Below are 10,687 nucleotides of genomic sequence, written 5' to 3' on the forward strand. Positions count from 1 at the left end.
TGAATCAGACCAGACCAGAACCAACTTAAAAGCCCATCAGTTGGTTAACAAACGAGAACTGACCAATCAGTTTGGTGTTTATAATCGAGGCTGCACACCGGAAATCAGTTGAAAAACATAAACTGTCAGTGTTTGGGCCTCATTTCTAACTGTCCAAATAAAAAACCATATTCAAAAAGAAAACTTTCAGGGGGAAGGAAACAAAATGAGTGCCATTAGTTTTTTCCAACTTCACCTTTTAAGTAAAAATTCTCCAGCAGCTATTGCCTTTGGCACACTCTCAGGTCCCAAACGTGTTGTTCATTACCAACCACATAATACTGTTTTTTTAAACACAGCTTAAAAAAAAAAAAAAAAAAAAAACTACACAAGACCTGGAACAACTTAAGTTCTTTTGAAATCACGAGTGAATTTTAGACCCCTTTTTATTTTTCTAAACATAATTTGTAGGTTTCATTAGATTCCAAAAAAGAAGTCTATGACTCAGGTTAAGGACTACTGCCTTAGAGGATGTAAGAAACTAAACCCAACTAACAGATTATAAATTGGGAGTCATTAAAACATAAATTTCATATTAAAATTTCAAAACTGGTAACATACTAGCTCATGTATATGATTTAATTGCAAACTGAACACTAGAAAACAGATGCAAGATAATACATGGAAAAGTGAAATCATTTTAGTAAACTGAGAAAATTGCATGGAGGCTGCTAATTATATTAAGCTCTATCAAAAGCTTTTTACTAAGTTTTCTCAAAAATTGCAAGAAACAATCCTGAGATGTCTTTCAGAGCTGCTTGTTTTCCATCTTATAGAAAGCTATTCTCCAAATTAAGTCATGCATATATCTGGCATTAATTAGTATTACTTACATGTTCTCCTATCTATCAAAATGCTCAAAAGCAAAATGACAGGAAACTAAATGCAGTGATACTTTCACTTCTATTTGAAATAAATTCTTTCCATGTTTTACCAAAATACACCACCAAATTAACTATATTCAAAGGAGTAGCACCATCCATTTAGGTGTGCTAAATATTTGTTAATATCTATTGCTTTTCATCATTCAGGAAGTTTTCTAATTTCTACCTATCTAGTGTTCATTCACTTGACACTCAGCTTAAAAGATCACTGACTATTCTACTCTTAAAAGAAAAACAGTATTTTCTTAGAATTCCTTCATTTAATTAGATTTTTCTGAAGTTAAGTACAAATGTTAAGCCCACATATGAAGAACTCTGCTGAATGTACTCCTTTGTCCCATTTAACGGTTTTTTTGCAATGTGGCTTCTGAGTGCCCATCAGTTGGCCAATATGAACAGTGAGATAAAACAAATGTTAATATGGTCAGTTAATACGGTTAGAAGACTCCGTTGTAGTCCTGTCAATGACTGAACTTTGGGCGTCTAGTATAGAATTGGAAGAATTATTTTTTAAAAGCTCTTTCAAGTCCAAATTTTAAATGATTCTAATATATAATCTAATTGCAAAGTCCTGCAATAAGGACCTCTGATGTGAAACTAATTACTCAAACCAAAGAACAACCTATTGATGCAGGTAACACTCAAGGATAAAGGGAACTGTTATTAAGAACTCTAGTAATATTGCTGGCCATCATGTATGTCTAACTCCACCTACACATTTAAAATTCACTTGTCATCTGAGCACTAAGATATCCTTCTGCACAAAGTGTGACTCATTGTATCTATTTCCCCAATAAAAAATACTTAAAAAGTTAACAAAAGGGGGAAGCCAACACCCAGGATAAAGGATTTAATCCAGTAATTTATTCCACACTCATGATCGTTCTCTGTAATCAGAATACAAGTCATAAGAACAATCTATCAAATAATTTGCTGATAATCTTAAATAATGCAGCAAAGCATTACTTTTAATACTTCTCTGTTCTAGATTAAGTTTAAAAACTCAAACAGCAATCTTCATTTTCAATAAAAAAAAGTTCTGAATTTAAAAAAAGGACACTATATCAAGCTGTTCCATAATTTAAGTTTTCCCATTTATAAAAACACTTTGGAAGCTTGAGGCTTATACCTACTTCTCTACTCACCTGCCCCACCCTCTCCCAATCTCACGTTAGTATAGGGTTGCTGTAAGAATGCTAGGCTTTAGACATTAATCTCTCCTTTAATATAGTACTTTAAAATCTGAAAAATTCAAAAAAAGTTTACATGTCATGTATTTTTTTCAAATAAAAAAGGAAAACTAAGTGAATCAATTTTAGGCATACTAACAGTGTCCCTTTGAGGTAGAATGCTAAAAGGACTTTTGATCAAATCACAGCCTAATTGAAACCTCTGCATCAGAAACTAACTTCTCATAAATTCTCTCTAAAGTTAACTGTAGAGAATATTAGGTTTAACATATTAACAAGAGCCTTCCAAGACAATATACAGTGGGCAAGAATGTTAATCCTAAAACTGCTGCCTTCATGTACACTGAAAGCATGTAATTCTCCTATGATAGACATCCTAGATCCATTTTCAAAGTCTTTAGCATTCTATTACGAAAAGCACAGCCATGCTAACTTCAGTACACAAACCATAATCCCACACCTACAAAACAAAAATAGAATTAGTGGCAGTTTATTGCCTTATACAAATTTAACCAACATGGCAACCATGCCAAAGGAATTAAAACATTTTCAGGACATATGTACAGACTGTACATCTCAAAAACAGTTAAACAATAAAATGCAAGAACAATCTGTGCATCATGTATCAAACTCAACAATAGGGTGAAGACATCAATGCAATAAATGGGATTACAAAGGCACTTCCCTACACAAAAGAGGAAATGAAAATGCAGCCTACAGGGAGCTTGAAGAGTGCGTAACTACTGCACAATCTCAACTTGGGAGGAAAAAAAAAGCAGATTTAATCCAATGTTTATAGGATTCAATGTGATCCACTTTTACAAAAAAATCGTCACACAGTCTCCTCTTTGTCTTTATGTTGTTTTTCTTGGCTCTCTGTTTCTATGCTTTGGCTCCTTCGGCGATCACGTTTGTCAGACTGGTCCTTGCTATCACTGTGATCTCGTTTGTGGGAACGTTCTTTGCTTCTGCTACGCTTCCTAGATTTTTCTTTGCTGGGGCTATGTTCTCGTTTTCTTTTTTCAACACTGTCAGTTCTTCCTTGACTGCCACTTCTACTCCGTTTATTTGATTTTTCTTTACTTTCATTTTTATGTTTACTTGATTTCTCTTTGCTCCTGCTTCTACTTCGTTTCCCTGCATTTCTACTTCTACTCCTACTTCTATGTTTTCTTTCTCTGCTTCTACTTCTACTATGTTTTCTCTCTTTCTTGGAATCTTTTTTGTCATCTCTATGTCGCCTATCATCTTTGTCTTCTTTATGTTTCTTTTCTTCTACCTCACCCCTACTTCTCCGTTCCTTGGACCGTTCTCGTGATCGCTCCTTTTCTCGGTCATTACCTCTTTCCTTATCATAGTCACGGTCTCGTCTTCTACCTCTCTCATTTTCTTTCTCTCTTTCCCGATCCCTGTCCCTTCTATCCCCTTTTCTATCACGACTTCGACTACGGCTTCTATGTCTTTCCCTACTCCTGCTATGCCTGCGTTCTAGCCCCCGATCAATACTCCGGGATCTTCGCCTTTCTTTCTCCCTTTCTTTGGCTTCACGCTCTAGTCGCTGGCGTTCTTTCTCTCTTTCTAATTCTCGATCAAAACTAGAAGACCCATGGCCTTCTCGATGATGGCTTCTACTTCTGGATCTTCTTGGGGACCTTCGTGGACTCAGTGATCTCCTTGGAGACCTAATATTCAGGAAAAAGGAGGAAGGGGAGAAAAAAACTTGAATAAAACATAAGTGTCACACATCAAGAATAATTTAAGCAAAGTATTTGCCTGTTCTCATTTACAGATGCATTAATTTGTTGAATATGCCCTTAAAGGTAGAAAACGGGGAAAAGATGACAAATTATACATAAGAATGTGATACTAATTTCCAAGAACTTTTGTGTAAAGCACATTTTAAAGCTGTGGTAACTCAAGAATTACATTACCTTGAACGTCTGCGCTCAACATGTCTGTCTATTTCCTCAGTGCCTTCCTTTCCATCCTTCTTGATTTTCCTTGGCCTGGTTTTAATCTGTTGATCAATATTTTTCTGAACTGGAACCGGAATTCTTGGAAACAAAGTAGAAAACCACTCCAGTTTTGTGAGAAAAGATCGCAGCATTTCTCCAATGGTCATTACACAGCCTCCACCAGCCTTCACATCTAGGTCCTACAGAAACACAAAAGATATCCTGGCCGTCAAAAAATTTATCTCAATAAATACAAGAATACTATAAAAAATATAACCATCTTTGGAATCTCAAATACAAAAAAATTCTAACAGAAAAATTTCAATTTGTGTACCTTTCTAATCTGGTAATGAATGATACAGAGAAATATCTGGGCTCAGTGTGTGCATGCAGGTGAGAACGAACCCTGCAACCTCATGGACATAAAGAGAAGTGACCTCACTCAGTTAAAAAAAAATATGAAACACCCCCTTACATTACTAAACTATTCAGAACAATCAAATTTATATTCCACATACCTACTAACTATACATTTTATTTCTGTGGACATGTTTGCACACATCGTTCCTAGCAGTGTAACCTAGCTACATATGAACTACTTTAAACAGTTCCTGTCTAAAGATTATCTTTTAACAACTCTAATATAAAATGAAGCCCTAACAAAACTGGAAGCAATAGCAAACCAACTGCCATGAAGCAGTGAGGTTTCTAATTCAGAGTTATGTAGAAAATAAATAAATAAACAAATAATTGGAAACGCATAATCCATGATGACCATTGTCTCTGAAAAGGGTCATTACCGCATGAAGGCCTTCTTGCTATGCCCTCTCACAGCTCAGGACATGTTAGTCAGCTATTGTCAGTCCCAAACCTACAGTGCAAGCACACAAGGAAAGTGAGATTTGTTATCTAAACAGGAAAACAAGAGCTAAAGGTAAAACTGCTTGCACTCACACACATTTAAGTGTTCAGATATACAGTATTTCCAAATATAATCGCTGCAGATATCTAAGGAAGAAAACAATAAGTTAGCTTAAATAGAAAGCCTCAGGTTTGTAAATACAATAAAAAACAGATTAAACAGAAGCATTCAGAAACAAACCTAATACCAATTATGAAGCGGGACATGCTTTTTAAATATAGAAAGGAGAAGCACCCTGGCCTGAAAAATCTTATCTAAAAAGAAAAAACTTTAAAGATTGTGATTATCTAACACACTTTTGGCCTCTTCCGAGATGATAAACAGACTGTAAATAGTCTGTTTACAAAAAAAAAAAAACTGCAGAGAAAAATTCTCCGTGTCTACATGAGTGAGATTCTTTTAGTTGTGCACATAGTAATAAAAATACACCAGAAAGATTTCCATTAGGACTATCCTTTAATACAACCAATTCTTTGGATACATTTAAAATAGGACTACTAAAACACCACTCAGTTTACTTTATGAACCTTAAAACAAAGTATAATTGTGGGGATAGATATATGGACAACAGTGATCATTATTAAGATCCATTTGTGATCTTGGACTTTAATACATGTATGATTTAAATCTGACACAGCAATGTTTTCCAAAATACTTTCTGAACATATGTAACAAGCTCAACCTTAAGTTTGAATGCTAAGTTTCACATTAAAAAAAAAAAAATTCTGAACTACTAAAAAGAGGTTTCTTTCTGTAAACATGTATATAATATAGTAAGAGTTACAAAGCTGGGACTGAAATAGTCTGATCACCTTGAACAAGTTATCTAAGCCCTCACCCTACTTAAATTCCACTCAGCTCTTCAATTCTGCACTTCTATGCAAATGGAAATATTAATATTTGGAGGAAGTTATAGGGTAAAAAACTGAAAAGTCCCAGAATATAAAAAAAAAAAGCAATAATTGCTATTTCTATGTGCATGTCTTACCACCTCAATCTTGAGCATGGCCAACTAAAAAGTCACTATCAACTGTACAAGTCAAGATCAAAACAATACACAGAACACAATTAGGAAGAGACAGCTTTCAATAGTTAGCAAAATAAATCTAAACAATATAAAAATGTGAAAACAAGACTTAAAAATTTAACCTAAGACATATAAAATCCACCCTAATCTTAGTAACAGGACATTAATTCCAAACGTATGTGAGTGAAATAAATTTAGGTACAGAAAATTCTGGAAGATGTTAAATCATCAATAAATAAAAAATATTTAAAAAGAATAATCAGAAGAAAATTAATTATTACCCTTGTTGACATACCTCTTCATCATCAAGGAAGGATTCAAACCAGTCCCACAGATCTGTAGGGGGCTGTGTGTACCTAGAATTACAAAAGACTGATTAAGCTTAAGTCAATTAAAATAAGATATTTATTGAAAATATAGAGAAACACATGCTCACCTTATATACATAAATCCAAGGGCTCTAATATATGGAGAGTCTGTGTGTGTTATAAGACCCATCACTTGCTTGCGAGTTAATTTCAGAGTAAATAATTTGTATAACAGGCAAAAAGCTGTAGAAACAATTCCTCCTGTTCCAACACCTCGAACCTTTAAGGGAAAGAATTAAGAAAGTGGTAAAATAATTAACAGAGATACTTAGTACCAATTGATTAATCCTGTTAGGTTTTAACAGGAGATACAATCCAGAACTGAGAACAGACCATTTTAAAAAAAATGCTTTTCTAACCCCAGGGAACACTTGAATTTAGATTTTTAAAAAACATAAACTAATTGTAACTTGGCATGTAATTGACAAATTTTTAGTTTTCCGAATATAAACTCAGTTATCAGACACAGAAAAACTGAAAAATGCACGTACTTCTACTTACCCCTCCGCACATCCCTGTTTGGCCAGCTGTTTTCCTGCTTCCTTTCTCCCATGGTTCAACATGCGTGACCTGAAAATAGAGAAGAGAAACACAACAAACATTCATGCTTTGAATTTTTAAAAAATGATTCAAGTAAACCCCAATCCATAACAGAGCAGCTCTTCCAAAAGTTTGAAAGTTGGGCATTTTGACATGATGTATATATTTTGTCTACATACATTTTAAAGTATGTAAACCACCTCTGAAAACTGCTTAGATATTTAAATAGCACCAATAAAGCAAATAGGGTTTAACAAAACCTTAACAACTTTACACTGCAAAAATCACATTAACCTAGCTTTGTAGGAAGCAGATACAGGTGGAGACATGAAATTTCTAGTCTTATACACTTAAAAATTGATAATCAATTTTGTATTATGAATTACTTAAAAATTAAAAATCCTCATTTTAAAATGGATTTAAAGCCCCAACTTAAAGCAGAAAGTATTAACAAGTTTAAGTATTTATAAAAAAAAAACTTTAAAATACCCTTAATATTTCAGTTTCGTGGTGATTTAAAATTCCACATTATAAGATAAAGAAAAAACTTGAAAGAAAGAATTTAAAAAATACAAAAAGGAAAAAATGAAGTATGCTAAAGTAGTAACAAATTACTTCTGATGCAAAATCATGAAACTTTATATTTACACATTTTTTTAAACCACGATCAAGCATTATGTTCATTTCTGACTAAAGATGAAATTACAAAGGCCATACCTACACATAGATTATTTTAGTTACTGTATATTTTCAGCCGGATTATATGAACCAATTCAATTTTCCCCCAAAATATAAACTGGGTCAAAAACAGTAAGTATAACTTGCATTGTCAAGTATATGCAAAGATACAGATCTTTGCTAAAGTGGGGCACCCTATAAAAACAATATATTTCACCTAAAAACAGCAAAGAAAGAATATTAACTGTACAACAGATTCAACAAAGGTGTTTTGGAAAAATAAGATCCATATTTGTTTTAACTTGAAACAAAACCAAATGGTTTTGAAATCCTGTTCTTTCACTATGTATTTCTAAAATGTTACTTCCACCCATCCACTATTACATGAAATAGTCCTTGTCAGTGACTCAGACAGAAAAGCATGCATTTAAATGTAAACACTACACTATTTTGCTCAGTGGACTAAGCTGCACTGCTTTAGAGTTTTATTTCCTTCCCCTACCTTGCTGTGAAGAGATGTTTCAATTCCTTAAAGGCTAACCAAAAGGGTGGATGCCAAACAAAATCGACTTACAAAATAGGAAGCCTATATATTTCAACGATTATTTGATCTGGATAACAAAACCCGAGTCTTCGGTTTTATAACTAAATTTAAATAATTTGTAGTAGAATCTTAAGGTGTTTCAAGATACAGTATGTAAAATCTGAAAACAAGCTTTTCCCTCAGTCGTATTAACATTTGCCTAGGTTGTTAAACAGAACCTGCCACAAAGAGCAGGAACCCGATCTTCAACTGACTGAAGTTTATGGCATAAATAAAGCTAAGGGTTAAATATTCACCACATTGTATCCACACTGAAAAAGGCCTTACCTTAAAAAAAAAAAAAAAAATCTAGTTCACAGTATTACAATTACTTACAATACTTAGTACACCGAAATTTCAGTTTACTTTATATACCCAAAGTTGAACTATATTCTCAAAATAAGATCTCCTATCAAAAGCAACTAGTATCTCAAAATCCTTTAATAAGCTATTCACTTATTAGGGTGAAAGGTGGACAAAACATAACCTAAAGGCGAATAAAGAAAATTTCCTCTCTTATCACCTCTACAGATATGTTCAGGTCAGGGAAGATACTTTATGTGGTCTGTCAAGTGGTTTTTAGGAGTCAATACAGACAAAACGTATTGTATTATGGCAGATGTCCTAGTTTAAGTATTTAAAGACCGTTAAGACTCACTGATATTCTTTAATAGTATAAATTTACCTTAGGAGGCCTGGAAGATAATTTTAAAACTACATAATTTTTAGGTAAATGAAGAAAGCCTACCAAATTCGTGAGGAAAAGACCAAAACCAATGGTCAAAAAAAAAAAAAAAAATCTAAGTAGCCGTTCATTTAACCAGGGAAATGCATTTATGGCGATTGAGCATGATTAATAATGCATACCTCTACCTGCGACCCTGGGCTGCTCCGAGCCTCGCTGCAAGACTGAGTCAATCCTGCTAACGAAACAAGAACTGAGACAAGAGTGCAGTGAGGAGGCGCCAGGTGAGCTCCCCAGCACAGCCAAGCCAGCACCGACCCTGCCGCAGAAGCCCAGGGCCCAGATAATTCTAAATAAGCCCAACGCACAGGTGACTGAAACCACTCACTCCTGACCTCCTGCTGCTAAAATTTCCAGGCCTTCGGTACATCTTTTCCACTTGCACCTCTCCACCCTCGACCCTCCCACCCCACCCGACACACACACTGACCATTTCCCTGTCCGGATCGGATAGTGAATACCAACAACACGAGGCCAACATTGAAGTCAATACACGAACTGGCCCGGGGTGAGCGGGAGAAGCACCAACAAGTTGGCGCTGAGCAGATCCACGTCAAAAGAAAGAAATTTAAACTGTAAACTGGAGAGACTTCAGTTACTCGTTTCTCCTCTCCCCCAGCCCTCCCTTCCCAACTCCCCCCAGGGGCGGGCAGGAGGTTGGGGGAAGAGAGAGATCAATGGCGGCGGGCTCTCCCGGCCCTAAAAATCTGAAAAGGAAATGAGAGGGCGGCCCCACTCTGACCCCTCCCTGGCGAACTACAGGCCACAGCTCCCCCTCCGTTCAACCTTCCCATATCTACAGATTATCAGACCTCGAGGGCCGCCTCCGCCCGTTTCCTCCATACCCTTTCCTCGGAACTTAACATCCCCCCCACCCCGCCAAGTCTAGACGCTTCGTACCTTAAAGTAGATCTCGTCCACCACCTCGTGGTAGGTCTTGAGCTCGTAGAGCTGCACTTTAAAGTAAGGCGACGACAGGATATTGGTCAAGATCATGGGGTTGAGGTTCATAGTCTTTTCGTTGCCCCACAGCGGCAGCACATTGCCCTGCTTGCCCGAGACTGCCGGCTTGGTGGTGCCGCCGCTGCCGCACTGCTGCTGCTGCTGGGCTGCGGCCGCTGCCGCCTGGTGCTGCGGCTGCGAGTTGCCTGTCAGCGCGGGGCTGTTGTTAGCCATGTTGCAGCGGAAGGAAGGAGGGAGGGAGAAGGGAGGGGGAGGCGGCCAAGCTCGATCTCGCTCTTCGGGACAACGGTCCGGGACCCTACTCCATGGAACGCCGTCGAAGAGGGGGCCGCCTCGCTGTCCCCCAGCTGGGTGAGGGAGGGCAAACGGGACGTAAGAGACGGACCCCTGGTCGAGAACAGACGCCGAATCGTGGGCCTCGAGAACTCCAAGCAGACACTGAGCCGGCGGGCCTGGTAGCGCGCTCTCTTCCGCCAACTGCCCCTGGGAGCAAGATGGCGGCCCCGGCGGATATGACGCAACACGTCCCAGAATGCCAAGCTTAGCCGACGGCCAATCAGAGACGCCCAGGTGGGCTGGAGATTCCTCTTCCTAGTTCCGCGAGTTCCGCGCGCACTGCGGTCGCGGCCCTGGCCTCCACTGCCTAACTCTTTGGAGACTTACACTGGGGATTTGGCGGCCAGGGGCGGGGATTATCTGTCTGATCTGTATGTTGGACCGCGGCCCCGGTTTCTCCTTTTCGGAAGCTTAGCGGAAAGGCGTTCGGAGGGCTGTGTGCTTGCAAATTCGTGAC

General features: G+C 37.6%; 1 protein-coding gene across 2 annotated transcripts; it reads right to left on the bottom strand.

Annotated features, from left to right (window-relative positions):
- Positions 1-1,765: 1,765 nt before the first annotated feature.
- PRPF38B (pre-mRNA processing factor 38B) lies at positions 1,766-10,391 on the bottom strand. Of its 2 annotated transcripts, XM_043876993.1 has the most exons (7): positions 9,832-10,375; positions 9,362-9,469; positions 6,887-6,955; positions 6,454-6,605; positions 6,313-6,373; positions 4,045-4,268; positions 1,766-3,795 (listed from the first exon to the last, which is right to left on the bottom strand). In XM_043876993.1, exons 1-7 carry the CDS (start codon positions 10,105-10,107, stop codon positions 2,946-2,948), a joined length of 1,740 nt encoding a protein of 579 aa, XP_043732928.1. In that variant the 5' UTR covers positions 10,108-10,375; the 3' UTR covers positions 1,766-2,945. The 2 variants fall into 2 exon arrangements, with proteins under 2 accessions (XP_043732928.1, XP_043732929.1); XM_043876994.1 differs by lacking the exon at positions 9,362-9,469 and having other exon boundaries at positions 9,832-10,391.
- Between the last annotated feature and the right edge of the window lie 296 nt (positions 10,392-10,687).

The sequence above is a fragment of the Cervus elaphus genome, chromosome 20, assembly GCF_910594005.1.
Source record: "Cervus elaphus chromosome 20, mCerEla1.1, whole genome shotgun sequence".
Taxonomy (NCBI): Eukaryota; Metazoa; Chordata; class Mammalia; order Artiodactyla; family Cervidae; genus Cervus; species Cervus elaphus.

Excerpts from the sequence above, each read along its gene's own strand:
- PRPF38B (XM_043876993.1), bottom strand. The coding sequence starts at position 10,107 with ATGGCTAACAACAGCCCCGCGCTGACAGGCAACTCGCAGCCGCAGCAC. Across the intron at positions 9,470-9,831 it reads TGGACGAGATCTACTTTAAG|CGCCAACTTGTTGGTGCTTC; the intron begins GTACGAAGCGTC and ends GGATCTGCTCAG. Across the intron at positions 3,796-4,044 it reads GTTGAGCGCAGACGTTCAAG|GTCTCCAAGGAGATCACTGA; the intron begins GTAATGTAATTC and ends CCTGAATATTAG.